This window comes from Coturnix japonica, chromosome 4, assembly GCF_001577835.2.
Source record: "Coturnix japonica isolate 7356 chromosome 4, Coturnix japonica 2.1, whole genome shotgun sequence".
In the NCBI taxonomy this organism is placed as follows: domain Eukaryota; kingdom Metazoa; phylum Chordata; class Aves; order Galliformes; family Phasianidae; genus Coturnix; species Coturnix japonica.
This window is the reverse complement of record NC_029519.1, coordinates 51,980,043-52,000,844: the sequence shown is the minus strand read 5'-3', so window position 1 is coordinate 52,000,844 and position 20,802 is coordinate 51,980,043. Positions and strand designations below refer to the sequence as shown.

Sequence of the window (20,802 nt, the reverse complement as noted above, 5' to 3'; positions counted from 1 at the left end):
AGTTTCACAAAAAAAATTAATAAAAATAAAAATTAAAAAATCCAGAAACTGATTGTGACAGGAACTGACACAATGAAAAGGTGCCCTGAAAAGGGCAAAGCGTTCCAAAGTGCCAAAATGTTTTCCACTGCTGTGTGCTGTTCCACATGTTTACTAAACCATGTGATATTCTGACCACCTTAATATAAATACAGTCAGGACCACCATGCACTCCTTTATGCACAAACAGGGACCACAAATGCAGGCTAAACCTTCCTGTTTTCTCTGTCAGGCACTTATTAATTAAAAATATGAAGAAAAGCTGGGCTTTCTTCCTTCTTGGCTACAAAGACCAAAGAGCTCAGAGGCTAAGTGACACAAGACAAATCACAAAACGGCCGACTACCCAACATATTTGTCTGGTGGACATCCTCAGCCCTTGGGAAGAAATATTGGAAAGAAAAGAGGAAACCTTCTGATGTCTACAACAAAAAGCCTTAACTATGGTCCCAGTGGAAGGAAAACCAAAGGTTCAGGCAACCTGTAACCCAGAACTTATGTCCCACGTCTTCCATGTATCCTTCTGAGGATAAGATATCTGACAAGACAAACCAAAGGAAATGCTGTGCAAACAACTCACTATGCAATTCTGAGGTGAAATTTTAATTGCACAGAAATAAAAGCCTTCGGCTTTATCATTACAAAAGCAGTTTTACCTTCCTCCTCTTGCACGCTTGAATTTCTCTTGATTGTGCAAGTGAATACATCACTTGATTGTGCAAGTTCTGGCATGGTAACATTTATTTGGCAAATATATATAAGAGACTGAATTTCTAAAGTAACATCCATAAATGCAGTTACATGCTTTCCTGTAATTACTCTAGGTTGTCACTTAAATACCATCCCTCCAATGAAACTGTGTACAAAAGATGAGCTCCCCAGTGAGCACACAGATTTGAAAGGCACCCTTTTCTATAGCTGCATATATCACAAATCTCATTTCATATTTCAAATGGATGTTCATAAAAACCTCTTTGATGAAAACGTATGGAGCAGGAGCAAAAGGGCATTTCACACAGGAACGTCTAAGCCCTATCACTGAATCTTCACAGAATCACAGAGATCAAGTCCAACCCCACCCCAACCCCCCCGCTGAAGTATGTACCCGATAATAGGTCACACAAGTAGACATCCAGACAGGTCTTCAATATCTTCTTAGATGGAGACTTCACAACCTCTTTGGGCAACCTTTTCCAGAGCTCTGTCACCCTTATTGTAAAGAAGTTCTTCTGCACATTAGTACAAAACTTCCTGTGTTCAAATTTTAGGCCACTACTCCTCATCCCATTGCCACACACCACCAAGAAGAGACTGGCCTCGTCCATTTGCCTCCCACCTCCCTTGAGATATTTATAAGCATTAATCAGTCTCAGTCTTCTTTTCCCCAGGCTGAACAGACTCAGCCTTTTCTTATATGGGACATAGTCAAGACCTTTATCACCTCTGTGGCATGCATGTACCTCAATAATATCAAGAACCATCCTGCAGGTAAGTGAATACATCACTAGTCAAAGAAAAAGGAGAAATATATAGATAGATAGATGTTAAGTTATAATACGATATTTTTCATCCCTTCCCTCTCAGTGGCTTACAGAGCATTCTGGTAGCAATTCCCCTACTGTATTATTTCTTTCTCCATGTAAGTTGTCATTCAGAAGTCATTAAGCAGAGAAAGCACTAATTGTCATTCATTTATGTCTCCACCCCTACATCACAGCTGTGTATGCTGGATAATCCAGATCGTTCAACCAGGAAGTATTATGAAAACCCATCGCTTTTAGAAGCTGATATACCAAGAGACTTAGGGAACCACTGCCTGCATCTTGCTCTATATCAACACTACACACTTCTGGGAAGTTCCCAGTCCTTTGGGGCAATTCTGGAAGTTTTCTGGCTTGTGCGTATGCAGTCACAAATTCTCCTCTCAGATGCCTCAGATCTAATGTACCTCTGAGACCAAATTAAAGCACAATACAATTCTGAGATCTTCACTAGCAACAAAATTTACCATTGGCATCACTAGAATTGTTTCTCAGTTCTTAAGCCTGCCTTTCCTTTCCAGTAAATAGAAAGGGCATACCCAGCAGTTGCCTGAAGAAAGTTGAGACTGATGCTTGACTGCTGCTCTGCTTTGGTTACTGTTATTAATTATGCACAAATTCCTTCAATTTTCAAGGCTTTATGGATGTCTTGATTCCCTAGTTTTACTCTGCTGCCCCTTATTAACATCTCAAAAACTTGCCTGCCTCGGGTGGTCTTTTCTTCTGTTTTGAGCTACCCTGTTACTAATGCAACACCTACAGTCCCTGTGGATCCTGCTCCAGGGATGTCTGTAAGGAGGACAGAGCCAAGCCCATAGCATCCCACAGGAGCAATCTTTCTGAAACTGTTCTTGCGTAATGTAGGTACGAATTCACCCTTGGTATTTTTAGATAGCAAAATGAGCTGAAACACCTTTCATTACAGAACGTGCATTGCCTGAATCAGGTCCAATCAGGTGTGCGTGGGGGCATCACGTTAAGTCGATCAACACTGCTCATACAACCAAGGGTACAATTAAGGGGAAAATCCCCAAACGGCTCAGCCTACAGGTTTGCACAGGAAATGCAATGGAAGTACAGCAACACGTTTCTTCTCTAATTATTTCCTGTTTACACAAAACCCAGCACTGAAGGGATCCAGTCACAGTAACCACCACAGTAGCTAAGCTCTGCAAAGGTTAATTAAATTTTGCAAAGAGAGGTTCACTGTGCCCTCTTTCAAATTCCCCCTTGTCCTTGGCTGAAAGGAAAAGGTTCCAATATGCAATCTCCCTCACTACTCATCATTGAGTACACTTAGGTTTAGCAGTATTTACACTTGAGAAGACTTATGGAGAGAGGGCTAAAAAGATGACCCAGAATAGTGCAGATTCCTCCTGGTCTTGCAGAAAATGGCAGTCTCAAGTCCCTTGCCACAGAGCACATTTTCCAAACTTTTCAGATGCTGACCAGAGGGGTTGGTGTTCTCCCACCACCACCTCCTCAGACTCATCCTCCAGACACCCCACTTATTTCCCTGCTACTTATATTGCTTAAACAACATTGGCTTGAACTAATTCTAATAAACAAATATGTAGTAGTTCTAGCAATAACTAAAACATACACAGCTAGCTGATCTATTCATTTTTATAAAACAGCTTCCTAATTTGTCTCTTATGAAAAAGGCAACTTGCTCTAGATACATCACATACCTGTGTTTTTTCTCTCCCCATGCAGGCAGTGAAGTGCTGCAAAGTACACATTGATCCCTCTGCAGTTCTGCAGGTGTAGGACTAGGGGAAAGGATGACCAGTGCCCATATGATTCACAGCAAGAGTTGTCCACCATTCTACTGAGAGCAAAGAACAGTGTTATTGCAATTCTGTACTGGGCACTCTAATCTGTGCCTGATCACTTGTTATTGCTGAAGGATAGCTTGTGTAAACTTGGAGGTATGATTTTATCACCTGCTAAGAGGTTTCCATTTCAATCCATAGCTATGTCTGCTTCTACACCTGGATCTCATGCAAAATCCCATGCAATACTTTCAGATTTCCATACGCCATGTGCTGAAGTTTCTAAGCTCTCAAGGACCTTCTGTCCACAGGAAAACCTTTGCACTGAGAAAGACTGTTGCATCTTTATTTGCTATGCTATGCTTTGTACAGTAAAGGCAGATATTATAGTTGCACCTATGGAGAGCAAAAAGGAGAAGTACTAAATAAAGACAAAAAGCCTTAGTGTCTCAAGTAAAATGATGACTTCATAACTGAAGAGTAATTGCATCAGAGATTAGCTCTTAGTAGAGACAGCACTACCGTACATACGGAATAGCCTAAAGTCAACTGTGATTTTGGAGAGCATTTTCCACAAGGTGAGAACATTTCACATAACATTAAAAGCTGAAATGGTCTTGTGCTTTTTGCTTCTGGAAGTCTGTACTTCATGCTTCACTTCCTACCTACCTGGCTCAGAAGCTGGCCCTGATTCATCAGTCCTCTCTCCGCAAAGCACCAGACACATTACAGAAGTATTTATCAGCTTTATTTAAAAATGAAGCATCAGAAGACTTTTTAAGCTGAACAAATCAAAACCTGAAAAAGGCAAAGAGCAAGCAATGAATGTCACAGAGATGCAACAGTGACAATGGGAATCAAATACTTCAGGTTCAGATGAGTTTCATCATGCACATCTTAGCTGCAGAATGTAAGCAGTGAAAATACTGTAGCCCAACGTGAACTAATAAACCACCAGGAGGAATCTGGAGGCATACTGGAATATTCTTAACTAGCAGAGAAATAAAATGGTGTTAATACCTGCAGAAGAAAACTCCGCAGATCTGACAGAAAGTATCCCAAGTGGCGCTTCCACTTGGTGCAAAAGTATTTGTCATGTCCAGGGAAGCATCAATGGAGAAAATCTGTCAGATGCAAGTAACTGCAAAATGACTACAATACAGCAGCACCTCTGTGAACTCAAGCAAAGATTTCAACAAAGACTGAAAAATATTTATTCCTAAATCTATTAAATACAGAAATCCCAGGATTTGTACACATTACCTCTAGTTATTAGACAATAAAAGCTGCTGCAAGGAAGGTTAGCAGGCATTTAATGTGGAACTAGAGACAGAAAAGCCTGACAAAATATACAGAAAAATCATAGGAGGATTACATCCATAAGAGAATCAAATCTAGATATGCATTCGAATCCCTTTTGTAGAATTAGCATGCTATTATATGGCTCATGGTATAGAAGAAAACTTGTCCTACGGCATTAGGGGAAGCTCTGCCTCAGCCAAGTGTGGCAGGGCTGGGTTTGCCAGCTCAAACACTATATCAGAAACATAGCAACCACAGGTGCAGACATAAAAGCTCCTTTTGTACATGTTTCTGATATCAATCATAACAGGTACTCCTTGTAAGAGATGAACTGTCAACTGGAAGATGCTCTCTGATAGCTTAGCTACAGTGATACAGCAGCAATTCTCAAGAAGCCAGGAAATCATGAATAATTTTAACTTTAATGCTGATATGCTGACTCTATTTTTTAAATAAAGCAGGTGTATATGTAATGCGCATTTACTTTAAAACCTGACTTACAAGATCAAAATGTCCGTAGCCTGGAGTACCACTAAATCCAAGCTAGATTCATTTTTAATCACTGCAAACCAGGATAGAAACTGTCAGCTACTAGAGGGCAGATTAAATTTTAATATAGTTCAGAAACTCTGGAACTCACAATTGAATTGCTGGAGAAGCACTCTTATGCCAAAAGAAGTTCAAATGAAACAGAAGCAGTGGCTGATACTTATTTTTGTGCTGTAACCAGCAAGATGTTTCTCCCTGGGAACCTGAAGTGGGCTGGAAACATCAGAGCTGAGTATCATGTCGGTGAACAAGGCTGTATGGTCTATTGGACAGCTTCTTACACCTCCTTGGCTAGCGCACTGTTTTATACCTCATTTCAATCAGTCCAGATTGAATCAGAGTTCCCCTCTCTCTATACCTCTGCTGGGCAGATGCAGGCACTCTTTCCAAAGTCAGCTGCTGATGCTTCTACATCTGTGTCAGTCTATCTTGTGAAAGTGGTTTTAAGTTTTAGACCAAATACAGTGCTGAAGTCTACATTGGTTGGCAGAAAGAAATTCACCCAAGGATATGGGAAAAACAAGTACTCCTTCAATGAGCTACCAAGTCTGAAGCTTTAAAAGGCATCAACATACCACACAGGCCAGTAAAGAGTAGTGGATTAAACATGAACGCTAAAGGTCTATTAAAGTCATTAAAATTAACTTGTTAGCCTTAATAACAACTAACTGCATTAAGATGTCTCAACATGCTTGTAAAATAAGCAGCTGGAAAATCTGGTCTAAGAGAGAAGTAATATATGGATGTTTCTCCGTTTCTGCCCACAGCCCCAACCACCTTCAGGAGGTACCAATCACTTCCTTGCATCTTAAATGAAAATCTGGATGGCCTGACTTGGGCAAGGGAATACAGCACCATGCTGAAGGCAAAGCCCACTCATAGTATGCAATACTACTGACTGATAAAGATGAGGCATCTTTTCTAAAGCTCTCACATTACTGTCTGTTCGAGGGCTGGTTTCTGTTTGGTTGGGCAAAACAAATATAAATTTATCATTTACAAATAGGAGATGGCAGATTTTCTTTGCCAGCAATCACAACACAAAAACAGAGGAAGCCGAAGTAGAAAAGGAGTAATTTAATGGAGGATGTGCTCTGGTCATCATTTAGTCCTCACTGAGTGGGTCCACAGTGCCAGGCACTGCTTTTGAGAATCAGTAGAAGTGCAAAAAGTACATACACCCTCCTTGTATTGTTTGCAAACATATTTGGTACGGCACATATTCAGAATCAATGACAAAAATGTAAATCCATAACCGAGCAAAGTTAGTCTCAGGTTCTTAGTATTGTCACTGAAATGCCTGGAGGGCTTTCAGTGCTGAGTTTGAGAAGCCCACAGCCATTACTGCTATGGAGAAACATTTAACAGAAGAAAACACCAGAGAAGCTGTGCATTTTATGCCCTCCAGCACTTGCAGAAATCCCAAATCAAAAATGCCAAGACTTTCAAGTCTTGAATTTCTGTTTGCAAATGCCAGACGTCCCTAGTGTAACTAAACCTGTAAAACCCACACCTGCAATAAACAGTACCATAAATACAGGTTAGCATAATAAGAAAGAACTGGTGTGTAGAGGTCATCAAAGGCATCTTCAGTGCTGAATTACACTCGGTGACGCTGGGGAATGCTGGCTGCCCACTCCTGCTGTGACACAAACCGATAAGCAGGAAAAGGCAAATGGGACAAGCGTGCTTCATTTACAGTGCTTCATTTACAGGTTATCCTGTGTGCTACAAGCTCCTGGGAACGGATATGTAACGCTCTTTGATCCACGAGGGAAGAAGCCATCTGCTAATTAGCTTCCCAGTAACTGACCATGCAATGTCATTCCTTGCATGAGGATTGCTGGTAAAACACTGTACACCATCTGACCAAAAGAAAAAAGAGAAAAGAGCATTTTGTGAGGGCAACTTCAAGATAGGCTTCAAATCAGCCTTAGGCAAGCAGGCCCTAAAATCTACAGGTGGATAAGAAAAATGAGTGGTGACTTGATTAGAAGAGATTGAGAAGACAAGACAGACACAATCAGCTGGATACCCACAGATATGATTCAGGAGCCTTGACTGTCAAGTGAAAACAATTGTCTTTGCATACCAACCAGGATCTTCAAAGATTTTAGGGAGTGTTGCTTAAGACTGGTACTGATGGTATTTGGGCAGATAAGCAGCTGTACTTCCAGACGTACCTAAGCATTGTACATCAAGAGCAGTCACCCTTTCAAGTGGCAAGAGATCCAGTCACTCAGGAGCTCCGAGTGGAAGATCAAAGTCGGAAAACAAGTAGGGCCGAAAAGGATCAGATCACCAAGGGAGAGGAGCTGAGTCAACCTTATCTGGGAGCATCCTGCCAGTCTTTGATTCCCTACACCGGTGTGCCCCGGTGGCGCAGGTGGTAGAAGTGCCGCTCTGCAGCACAGAGGCTCGAATCCTGGGGGTTGAACTCGATGATCTCTAAGGTCCCTTCCAACCTGCACGAGACTATTACTATTACACAGAGATGGCAGAAGCAGACCAGCAGGGCTCCAGCAGCCCTAAAGCTCCTCCACACTCCTATGTCATGTCCACAGCCAGCTCCTGCACTGCACAGCTTGGAAGCGCTTTCACATGGAGACAGCACTGCAGCAGGGGATAGAGACACAGCAGTCTCTCCCATGGAGGTCCTTCATCCCCTTTGTTTGATTGCTGTTGCTCACTCGTACGTGAGTAATGTTAACACTTGCCCTGAAATGTAGACATCTCCCACCACAGTCACAGGCAAACACATGCACTCTGATCATAGAGCGTCCAAGGCACAGCCCTGAGAACACAGATAAAAATCAACACAACAGGAAACACAAGGGAAAAAGGCAGCACGAGCATGAGTCAGCAGATGTGGGCAGCCTTGCTGGAAGCACTGCAGGCAAAGTCAGATGGGAAGCAGTACCAACCCAGTGACACACCATCCCTGTACAAAAGGCCCCATTTGTGAGGAGGGCAATGCATTTTCATGTAGCTCTGGGTAAGGTTTTCCTGTAGATTTCTTCCATTTCTCCCCCTATGTAGAAAAAAGAAATCTGTAACGTATTTAGAGACACAAGGGTGATGGTAGAGATCTAGTCACTTGTCACCTAAAAGACCCCCTGGTCTCAGAATTAGCCTATTGGCACTGTAGGCCAGATAATGCTCCACTGAACCTGCTTACAAATTAGCCTGTGTCCTGGCTCATCCTCCCATAAGCTCTGCAAACCAAGTCACTGACCTTCTGCCTTTGGCCAAGGAATCACACATGGCTGCACCGCACTTGCTGGCTGCGGTTACAGAAAGTGATGAGTAGGATGAAGCAGCAATAGACAGGGCCGGGAAGTCTTGTGAAACTCACTGGGTTTCAAGCCACCAGCAAACCTACTGCCAGTTACCTGATATGGCACACAAAAGCCATCACCAGCCAGCGTCTCTGGGAAACAGGTCCTTGATCCACTACATAACCTCATTTACCACATATGTACATTCCTCATGTGTTGTCCTTCCTCTCCATGGCAGTCCCACAGGAAGCCCAAGGAATGGCAGCTGAGCTCAGTTTAGCAGCACTCACATCACCATCTGACCAAAGCTGTCACCACCACCATACATAATCCCACAGACTGGAATGAATCCCAAAAATCAGTTTTCAGAGTGAAGGTCTTTGAAAGCCCATAGTTCTTCAATAGAGTGCCTTACCCTTCTTAGGGCAAGACATACAAGGAGCAGCTGGCATCCCTGGGTCTGCTCTGCCTAGAGCAGAGAAGGCTGAGGGGAAGCCTCATGGCAGCTACAGTTCCTCACAGGGAGCTCTGCTCTCTAGAGACAGTGACAGAACCCAAGGGAATGGCACAGAGCTGTGTCAGGAGAGGGGCAGGTGGGGTTAGGGGAAGGTTCTGCACCAGAGGGCAGTGGGCACGGCCCTGAGCTGCCAGAGTACAAGGAGCCTTTGGACAATGCAATCAGACACAGGGTTTGGATTTTGAGTGGGCCTATGCAGAGCCAGAGATTGGAGTCATTCACAACTTACAGCTTTTATGCCCACTCAGGCAGCCAGAAAAAGACTGCTCAGAGTGTGCAAGCCACAAGCCACACATGCGCTTCCATGGGCATTAAGTACCAACGGACATGTTATCTCCTACCTCTCCTATGAGGAAAGGTTGAGGGAATTGGGATTGTATAGCTTGGAGAAGAGAGGGCTCCAGGGAGACCTCACTGTGGCCTTTCAGTACTTGAAGGGAGAGTATAAACAGAAGGGAGAACAACTGTTTACAAGGGTAGATGATGATAGGACAAGGGGGAATGATCTTAAATTGAGACAGGAGAGGTTTAGGTTAGATATTAGGAGGAATTCTTTCACACAGGGTGGTGACGCACTGGAACAGGTTGCCCAAGGAGGTTGTGTATGCCCCATCCCTGGAGGCATTCAAGGCCAGGCTGGATGTGACTCTGGCAGCCTGGTCTAGTGGTTGGTGACCCTGCACATGGCAGGGAAGTTGAAACTAGATGATCGCTGTGGTCCTTTGGGAAAGTCACACAGCCTCCAGGAAAGGCAACTAGAGCAGTCAGTTTACTGCCTTTCATCAGGCTTTTCTGAGTCTCCACAGGAGGTCATGGCCCCAGGCAAAGCCATGTCAGGTGGCCTTGGCCATCTGATTGCAGCTGTGGTTCCAGATCCAGCAAACACTGGCAGGCCAACTCACTTTGACATCACCCCCATGAACAAGGAGCAACAGGGAGTCTGCCACGCTGCCCCACAAGCTGGCTAACATTCAAGGGGTAAGGCCAAGAAAAACACATGTTGGTACAAAGCTTACACCTGATATGCTTCAGCCTACTGTATGCATCAGGGGGAGGCTTTCAAAATTGCTGGAAATCAAAATCTTACTTTCTTTTAATGTCATACAGGACTTTGGGGCTGAGAAGAGACCTTCAGTGAAAGTCAGTGAAGTGGCCAAGCTAGCTTGGTGAGGTTTTCAGCCACAGCAGCTTTGAGTAGCTCTCAGAGCAATCCCAGTAACAGTGCAGAACCACTACTTATAAGGCATACCTACAACCATTAGAGATGTTACCTAGCTTTCTGTCATTAAGCATATAACTCACCTAGCACATGACTGTAAATATTCTGTCTAGACCTTAGTGAAGGGCAAAAGGAAACCAGAAAATAGTACCTCTGCACAGTAATACAACAAACACAAGTGCCTTAACAGCACATAAGCTTCTTGAAATTCCACCACAACTCATTCTTGAAAATTCATGCAAGGAAAATTGACTAAAAGATGTCTGAAGCCCAATTCATGTCCCTTTTAAGCAGATGCAATGTGACCTAGCTTAACGAAACTTGATCTACTCTTCTCCAGCAATAAGTTTGGACTATAACTTGAGAGGAGATGGCCTCTCAAGTCAAAAGCCCACAGAAATCTGTAAAAGGAAAGCGTAGCAAAATACTTGTCTGTCAAGAGACTCCCTCAATCACATACACCATTTAAATCCATGTAGTTCAAAACTGCTTACCTTACTCATAAAATTTCAGAGATCCAAGGGCCGCCCTTGGGATCTTACATACCTTTCAGCTCTACGCTGGAGCCATCGGCCTCCCACCAGGGAATATGCTTTATGACGTCAAAGCTGCTGAAGTCATGGTGACTGCTATGGCAAGAGGAGAATTCGGAAAACTTGAGGTTGAAACCTGTGCTCCCAGCTCCAATGTGGATATACAATAGATGTTTTCTCATTCTAGTCAATTTTCCTTTTTTAATCAGAGCATACTATTAGAAAAAAACAGAGGGAAGAGCACTGCTCGCACACCAGCATTAGCTCTTATAATTACTATTTCTGCCTGGATTGCCCATTTTATCAGCCTGGTATGCATTTTTCCTACATGTAGACACAATCTCCTTTCTCTTCATATTCTTCTTGAATCCTTTCCAATTACTTACAGTAATGACCATTTCAAACTATGCGTGTCATCACAAACATTTTACGTACCAGATGCTACATTACATTCCTCTATCACATACAAGTTTAGAAACTTTCTCTCTCACATTGAAGTCTACAGAAAATTTACTATAGATTTTATCCAGGATTTTCCCAGCTAGTTGCTGCGATGCGCTTTTTAGAAGAGAGGCACCTTTCATAATGAGATATGACACAGGCTGAGCAAAGCTACAAACCAGCAGCCTTCTTTTGTTATTGCTCTATTCCAGAAATCAAGGACCCTGCAACTACATTAGATGGGAACATACATGGGCAGTGCCTTGAACAAGGCATCTCTTGTGGTATCGGACCCACAGAAACGCAGTGGCATGAAGGCAGTATGATTGGCATGAATCACCAATGCAAATAAGATTTAAAAATAACGGGTTTAACTCCAAAGTATTTACAGTTCTGAAACAACAAATAATGATGTAAAAAAGCAACCCGGTGCTCTGTGTACACAGAGCCATTGCAAAACAGAAGGTCACTATCGGACCATTCTGGTGTGAGTGGTACCAAAAATAGTACTTTCTTTATCAGGCACAAGATCAAAAAACAGTATTTTAGCACACAGAAGAGAGTAAGTGAGGTGAAAAGTTGAACAAGGTCAGTCAGTATCTTGTTTCAGATAGCAGCCAACAGCAGTCTTACGCAAAAATGTAACGGGGCACTGCCTTCACAAAATAAGGAAAACATTCTCCATCTCAAAACGCTTTTGTCTCTTGAATAACTTGCTTCTTCGTGGGTCCTAAATCAGTGTTGTGTACCCAGTCAGCGTTCACTTAATGCAACTCTGTGATTTCAGCTTCTACCTAGGAAACACAATGAAATCACCAGCTGCCAAGCAAGGATAACGAAGAAACAACAAGCAAGCAAGGAATCTAAACCTAAGCTGTCCAAAAAGTTCTTTGTTATGAACAAACACTTCCCTTAATTGTGATCTGCAAAGACATGAAAAAGGAGTTGGAAAAGCAGCCTCTCCTGGGAGAGCAAGAAAGGAAGAAAACTCAAGGCTTTCAGCTGACTGGGTACGTTGTATATCTGAAACCACAAAACTACCATTAATGTTTACAGAAGTCCTGCATTCAGCAGATGCACAGGAGAACTGGGAAAATTCCCTATTAAAGCTAAAATAAGAGCAAAAGCCAGATTTTGTAAGGATCTCTCAAGAAAACCACTATCTGAATGGGACAGTGCAACTTTAGCATCCTGCTTTTGTTTATACTTATGGGAATTTACTACCATTTTAAGTACCTCTTAATAGCTCTAAATGTAAAAAGAAAACCAAACAACTTTATTAGCCAGAGAATCAGACTCCTCACTAATACCATGTTGGTGCTCTTATTGAGATGAACTTGGTCCACTGTTTCTTCCTCTTAAAAAGTTAATTGGCAATCCCTGGGATTGCTCTTTCTAGGTATGTTTATATGACTGATGGCTCAAGACACAGGGTAGATATTCATCCTTAATAATACTCTGGACTGACCATAAATTTCATGTCCAGAGGTAAATAAATTCAACAGATGCCAGAATCAATGCATTCAAATTGAGAAGCTCATGATTGTGGATGATGATCAACTTATTTTTCACTCAATTTCCAAGCTTCATATGCTGGAACTAATTACCAGTAAGCTTTAAAATTTCTACTTAGAAGTTATCATCAGAAGATGTCTGAAGCTTTATTAGACTATTTGAAGGACAATTCCTTCCATAAATTTGCAATTACAAATGGTCCAGACTTCTGCAGTTTAATCCCATGATAACAACAATGAACTGTCTTCTCTTCAGTATCAGAGCAGCTTCTTATTCTTCAGCTACCACAGTCAAGGAGACAGACTTTGCCCCACATCCTTGCCAAGAATGAAGCTTTCTTCAGTGCTACACAAACGTTAAGTTGCATAGTATTAGCATAAAAGATACATTGTCTGAATTCTTGTAACGCAACTACTCACACAGGTCTTACCATCTCAGAATAACCTCTGTGACATGGTTAAAGCACACAGACAGTGATACCTCCGAAAGAAATTGCTTCATATTTCCCAGCTAAGAAACTGAGACACAAGGAGCAATTTTCAGGTCCCAACTTTCATTGAAACCATGGGACTCGAGCACCTTCTGAAATACTACTCCTGGATGATGGATGCAAGTCTGTACTATGGGCTATGTGGGTCTGGGCTATGGCTATGTTCAGTTTGAAGCCAGATTCCCCCATGCTCAGGGACGGATGTACTGATCATCACTCCCCTGCATGCTGCACATTGCACAAACTACTGTGTGCCCTCTGCAAAGCCCCAGGATCTCTGGCACAAGGTAAAACTCCTTCATCACTCCAAATAGCCACTCTCCCCACACAGGGTCAAAGATCGCTTGGCAGATACAAGATCTGCCCATCATTTCATCACTTTATGGTATGTCTCATCTGCAACATCCTGGCCACGTACCCTGGTAGATCAGGTCATGTTACTTTTGGAGCATTTCCACCTGCTCCTGAGTCCATAATTAACACAAGTAAGCCTCGTGGCAATCAAAGGTAAGACTGTTGCCCCCACAAGAGTCAATAAGGCTTGCAGCTGAAGATCTGTAATGGAGCACAGTACAAAGGGCACAAGGAAAGTTGCCATCATGTGCAATTGCGGCTTTGGATGGGAAGGCAATACACACTGCCACTTTGGCTTTGCCCCTTAGGATGAGAAGTAATAAGTTCCACCAGAGGAGGCTCAGGAAATTTTTATCTCAGAAAGAGTGGTCAGGCACTGTCACAGGCTGCCCAGGGAGGTGGTGGAATATCCGTACCTGGAGGCATTCAAGAAATGTAGATAAGGCACTGAGGGATGTGATTAGTGGGCATGGTAGGGGTGGGTTGGGGTAAGACTAGATGATTTTAAAGGTCTTTTCCAATCTTAATGAAGTGATAGAGCTTCTTCATTGAATTAGCCCAGGTGCAAGCACAGACATGTTGCTACCCACATCGCTGCTGGCCAGGATGCCACTGACCTGAGCGTCCCTGCAGAGCACCACACCGTACTGCACTTGCATCGCACAGAAAGCTCAGGGAATGGTACACTGTGACACACATATGGCAGCAAGAATGGCAGGGCTCAGAACTCCAGCAATGCTGGGGGCTTCACTCAGGGATGGAGCATCACTTTGCAAGGCACTCTGTCAGCACTAAGTAAAGGCAAAGTTTTTTTGCCTCAGCCCAGGATGGGATTCAAGGATTCAAGTGGGCTGACAAAACAGTTTACAATAAAAAAGCATTGTATAGCAATACACAGGTAACATGGTTGTACTAATAGCTTGTGTCAATACAGTCTGAGTCAGTAAAAAGTTTCTTTTACATTTCAGCCAATGCCAACTTACATTTAAAAACAATATTTTAACCTCCAACCATTTCCATTAGGTAAAAAAAAAAACAACTCTCTTGATTAAGCTTTCAAAAGAGCGTTTTCTGTCATCTTTCTTCATGCATTCCCAGTGGACCCTGTACTACAAAATCACTCTCCAAGCTACAGAAAGCTCCATAAGCACTCAAAGTTTACCCTTGAAGCAAAAAGGGAAAGCCCTGCTCTACGTTCTTCTCCATATCTACAAACTCTGAAGCAGAGCAGAGTCTCTGTGCTCACCCATCGTGCCTGTCCCCATCACCTGCACTCCCAAGGCACTCAGGGAACCGGTCCAGTGCTAATGCTGTTAGGAAAACAGCAACATTACACCCTGTCCCTTACAAGATATCACCCCTTTTAATCTCTGCATTTATCAATAAGAGTTCTCACGTGAAAGTCAGCTGAGAAGGGCTTGGGCTAAGCTCTTGAGCAAGGGGTAGAGACTGCATAAAGAGTTAAGGTACTATGGTACCAGAGTTAAGGTACTAAGGTGCTACTAAGAGTTAGGGCACTATGGTTAGGCTGCAGTTGGACTTGATGATCTTTGAGGTCTTTTCCAACCTGAGTAATTCTATGATATGAAAAAATAAGTACAAACATTCCTCTCTCCCCAGTGCCACTACAGGCAGCTGTGGAGAAGACATCAGTTCCAAACACAAAGCTAAAATTCGAGGGTTCGATAACTGGCCAGACCTTTTTCTGCTGAGGCCAACATTAATGGGACTCGGCTTTACTCCTTAGGGAGCAATAGATGCTCTGGTCACAAAGGCTGACTGCATTTTCAATGGTCTGGGAGGCCAGTTACATTAATGGAGTGATCGAAAGTCCTAACCACGCTAGTTGCATTCTGCTCTCATGACATGAACCAGCTGAAGATGTCAGCTGTTTCCTTCAAAGTTCCAAAGTAATTGAGCATTCTACAGCTCTTCCTAAGTGCAAACTGTCCTCAGTATTCAAATGTGCATTTGAAAATAATGGCAGTCTCCTAAATGAGTTCATGTTGGCCTTTCTTACTAGGTGGCTGGTCCCACGAGCACACAGTGTTTCACATACAAAGCAGAAGAGATGTCTTCACTCCCGGAGGCTTAAAAATTCATGAAGCTGCACAAGAGAAGTGCTCAAACTCCAGGAATAGGGTGAGGGAAAGGCCAGTGACTGTTTCAGATGCAGGCTGAATCTAGAAGTCACCAACGCATTTATCCTTAGGATGATATTTTTGTGCCACCATCTTTTCTGTTCTGTTGTTTTCCTCAAGCACACAGAGAGACAGAAAATACCTGATCATCTGAACTCTGAAATGACAAGTGCTGCTGCTCCCCACTGGCTCTATCCTTACACTTTCAGAGAGGCAGAGAGTTCTGTGATGCTGCAGTACATCAGCCTTTTGCTCAGGAAAGGACAGAGAAAATGCAAAGGAGTTGCTATTTGCTAAATTCTGTGGCACCAACATCACTCTGTTCCTTCAGTGTTTCAGCTTTCTGGCCAGTTTGCACCAGAGAACAGCAGAAGGGTTTTCTGGGCACTAGAATAAACATAAAGGTAACCTACATTCTCTGAATTTGGTCAAATAAAACAGCCTCCATGCTGAAAAGCAGCTCCAGTGCTGCACTCTGTGTCCTTGCCATAGCACTCAGCAGAAGGACAGGGTGACTGCAGCATCCCTCTCCACGTTCCCCTGGCATTTTGCAAGCACTCAGTTTTTAGAAAGAAATAAAGAAGTAGTTTGCATCAATCTTAGGCTGCTATACACATATGCCTGGAGTGACAGGCACAGCCTCTCATTCTTGATTTTTGCATGAGGTAAGAGTACTTAAGTGGATTAGAGAAGTTTGTTCTGCATTTAGGAAACAAGCCTGTCCAGAACGACAGTGTTTGCATGAATTATTAAAAGAGAAGCACATCTCGAAACTCAAATTGGCTCATCTTCTGCCTTTCAACACCTATTTTCAATTTGGACCGGAAAGAAAATTACAGTGAGGTATAAATGCCCCAGAATTAGTGGCACTCTCAGTCCCCTGCCACAAATGAATTTATATCAAAAGGTTAAAATCAACTTCTTGAATACAAAAGCATTTATACTAATCTAGGGCGCACAGAGTTAATTTCACAGTCATGTCTGAGTTCCACAGGGCTTCACTCTGTCCTACAGGTTCATTAACAAAAAATGGCCACCTACTACAGCACACCCCCACAGCATCCTCGGGGAGCAACTAGCTCTGCGTTCATCCTCCTGCTGCTACCTGAGAGCTCGCTGCTGGCTGACAAGGGTTAAAGGAAACGGAGAGACATGGAAAGGGACGGGGAGGAGCAGAACTCTGCAGTGCAGAGCTGCCAGGGCACACCAATGGCTCAGGATGGGATCCCAGGGCTCTGCTGCCACGGCGGAGCAGCACAGGAAAAGTTTCTGTGATTTTCGGCAAGCCCTCGCGTGACGTCACCCCAGGCAGATAATCTCAGCGCAGTCAGCACAGGCCTCCTGCCTCCCCATTGGCGAGCCCCTCGTCAGCAGACATCTGAAGATAATTATTATTGGCCAGACAATTATAACAGCAACAACTGTCACTCGGTGCCGATGCCCCAACCTGGCGCTCTGCGGCGCGGCGGCACCCGGCTGCCAGCACTCTCACCACCCATCTCTGCCACTTCAGCTCCGGCCGCTTTCTTTCGCCGCAGTGCCCTGCAGGCAGGATGGCAGCGCTGCTGGTCCCTTTGCTGCACGCCTACCTGAGCCCACAGTCCACTGCAAAATCCACAACTTACTGGTTCCAAGAAATGAAGGGCGAGAGCAGCACCCACCCTCCTAGAGTAGCTTGATGAAAAATAATACCCCGCAGATTATTTGCTTTAATCTCTTTTCAAGGAAATTTGGGAGGAGGTGGTTGGACGGCTTGACCTGAGAATTAGTTTTAAGCAATTGTTTTTAACAAACTCCTGGCTTAATTCTTATCTTGCTGAAATCATAACTCCCACAACACAGGCATGATAAGATCAGTGGGGCACTGCATCTTACATGAAAATCCAGCTATCTGATGGCAGATGGTGGTAAACAACAGCCTTCCCACAACACATGTGCAAGTTGCTCCATGGGACCTAATGGACCCAGCAGCTCTTCAGCCTGTCCCAAACCTGCTGTTACTGGTGTAGGGTAAGGAACCAGCTCTTTACCCCTGACACTGGTGGCCTTGCACCCACCCTGCTGCCCTGCAGTAGGAGAGCACATCAGGAAGGCATGAAGTCCATGAGCTTGGAGGTTCTGGGAACGTCCCATTCATTTTCCCTCTGCATCCCAACAACATTCTCTGTACAGCATAGCTAACATAGGCCCATGGTCCATCTCGCTGTGGGATGAGGGTCTCCATAAACTGAAAGAGGAAGACCTGGGATGAGGTAAGGAGGCCCTTACTCATTGCTGTCAGAGCTCTCAGCTGTCAGGAAGGCTCCACCCACATCACCCTTGCAGGGAACACTTCCAGAGGCAGACATGGGAGCGAGGAGAACAACCCCAGCATGCTGAAGGCAAGCATGGGTATTTGCAATGGGTGATGTGCCAAGTTCTCTGTGACATTCCTTTGCCCTGAGGAGCAGCTTGAGAGGGAGGACGGAGGCAAAAGAGGCTCAGCCCTGGCGAAAGAGATGCACCCATGTTGTCCCTTGCACCATCGTACATACAGACCAACCACACTGGTACCCAGGGGCACGCCACTACCCCAGGACTTTGTGTTCAAGCTTTTCCAGCTTGGCTGGAAAAGTTATAATTAAAAAGGCTTGTTAACATTTAAACAGCCCAGATACCAGAGGGTATGTAAAGGGATTCATATGTTGCCTAAATCTGGTCTGTCCTCATATGCAATCAAGTCAGACTCCACCGATGTTCCACCAAACCCAGAAGAAACACTTAGAGTCACTTCTTTGCCTCTTACACGCTACAGATCTTACTTATTACTTTTTGGCCTTGTAAGGCATTGAGAACTACTTCTGAGATGGAAGTAAAGTAACAAATGCCACACCTCCGGGACTTGTTTACCTACACATAATTACTAGTAATAGCATAAATTCTTGCCACAGACTTCTGGGAAGCCAGACCCCTTAGTTTATCCTCCCATTAAGGAGGAAACAACAGTGTTTATCCCTACTTAATAACTTCATCTCATAGACATGATGTGTGCATCCAAGTTCTGCCTAAGCCGGGAAGGCAAGCACTGCCATCAGCACCAGCACAGACAAACATACAGAGTAAACTGATGGGAAGTGGGGAAACCTTGTACAGTCCTTAGCTGCTGTGTTTTATTTGTTGGTCTTCTGCCAAGTCTTCCACGTTAGTCTTATGCTGGAAAAGGACCTGTTTCATTAAGTGAGTAAACTTCCATCAGACAAAGATGCATAAGATAACTTGAATACTGGGAGAAGCTCCACCAGTATTTTCAAGAGAAGCTTGCTAGGAGAGAGACCACAGCAGGCACAGCTCCATCTCGTTCCCTGAAATGTCCCTGGGCCACAGACTGCTCTTCTCCTTTACTTCCATAAGAACCAAATTATGAATGGACCGGCTCTTTTATAGAGGACAAAACTACACTGAGACTCCATGCACATGGAGCGTCCCATCTCGCAGGCTGCACAGCAGAGCACAGAGTCAATGGCCTCCTCTGTTGGGCCCGGGAAGCAGGGCCTCGTGCTAATGAGTCCCAGCCAGCTAACTGCAGCAAGCACACAGCCAGGGAGACTTCAGTAACACTGCTATTGCATTTACACAGTGCTCGACTTTCCCCAGGCCCTCAGCAAATGGCATCTCAGATACCAAAGCACCCCAAGAGGGTAATTCAACATTATTACCCCAGGGTCTCTGCTGGCTGGGGAAACTGAGGCCCAGGAGAGGTTATGTAATTGTCTCAAGGTCACATAATGAAGAGAACCACGAGGACGATGCAGGAGTCCTGGTTCCCAGTCACGTTCTTTAATCGGAACTGCATCTCCTGTGGCTCATCCAGCTAATGCACACCTCAGACATCACCCCCTCCAACCTCTTCTTACCAGCCTGTCCTATTCTGATAGCAGTTTTCTTCCAGAACGTGAACAAAATGGGAAGCATCCATCCCTCTCAGACCAAGAGCACCTATATGCTCACATTCCTACAGAGGGATAAGCAGCATGGGGTACCAACACAAGTTACCCACATGAGCCATGATACAGAGTGCCCACGCGAGTAGCGAGTGATACAGGGTACCCACACAGCTCATCTGCAGGACGACTGGAATACGCAACCCCCAGCTGGTCATTTTGCTTATCCTGCCCGTAAGAGAAGCCCAGTTGAGACACGGGAGGATGCCGCAAGGTCCGAGCCCTACCAGATACCCGGCACTTTCCCGCCTGCAGGGGCAGCGCTGCCCGCCGACCCTCCGCAGCTCCCCGGGTACCGAGGGGCCGCGCAGGACGAGCCTGGGCCCTGGGCGACGGAGGGCGGCAGCGCGGCGTGGGCGAGGCGCGCCCGGTGAGGCCCAGGCGGGCTGCGCGGCACCGGGACGCGGAGGGCGGCGTGGGCGAGCAGCCGTGACGGGGAGGGGGATCCCGGCCCCCGGCCCCGGAGCTCCCCGCGCAGCCCGCAAAGTTGATAGCGGCGCGGCTGGAAATGAAGTTTGATGGGGAGCCGGGGCGCGGGGCCGCGCAGGTAGCGGCGGAGCTCTGCGCCCGCGCACGGCGCCGCGGGGCCGCGCAGCCGGCCGGGCTGAGCGCCGGCACTCACCAGTTCTCCTGCATCCACTGGATGGCCTCATGCTCGTTGAACTGCTTCTCGAATTCGTATTCCTGCAAAGTCAACACGGACATGTTCATTGGCCCGGTGGCTGCGGAGCCGCTCCCCGCGCCGAAATGCCGCCTGACGCCTCAGGAGCCGGAGAGCTCCCGCCTCCGGCCTGGCCGCCCCGCCTCAGCGGTACCCCAGGTTTAGCATAGCTCCGCTCCCCTCCTCGCCTCTCCTCCCGGGCCCGCCGGTCTCCTCCTCTTCTGCAGCCGCCGCGCCGCGCAGCGCCCGGGGGCGGTGCGGTCTTAGTGCCCGCCCGCCGCCGCCGCCGCCCGGGACACCCGCCCCCTGCAGCCCCCCGGCCAGCCGGGGAATGGGGAACCCCTGGCCGTGCTGGCGGCCCCCAGGTAAAGAAGCGCGGGGTGAGGCTTAGGCTGCTGTGTGCGCCCCAAAACGCCTCACGGCCCCCCAGCCTTTCTGCATCTCCTTTCACCGTGCACCTGCTGAGG

General features: G+C 45.5%; 1 protein-coding gene across 2 annotated transcripts in view; it reads right to left on the bottom strand.

The window, feature by feature from the left end:
• Nucleotides 1–20,555, bottom strand: part of ELOVL6 (ELOVL fatty acid elongase 6) — a 64,431-nt gene extending 43,876 nt beyond the window's left edge. Inside the window, exons 1-2 of one of the 2 annotated variants that reach the window (XM_015861984.2) lie at nt 20,297–20,411; nt 3,272–3,408 (exon numbers count right to left, since the gene is read on the bottom strand). Coding sequence is in view for 1 of the 2 variants with exons in the window: in XM_015861981.2 (XP_015717467.1) it covers nt 20,297–20,385 (89 nt within the window). In the remaining variant the exon portion in view is untranslated. Of the gene's footprint in view, nt 1–3,271; nt 3,409–20,296 lie in introns of both variants that reach the window. The other variant, XM_015861981.2, reaches the window with a different exon arrangement.
• Between the last annotated feature and the right edge of the window lie 247 nt (nt 20,556–20,802).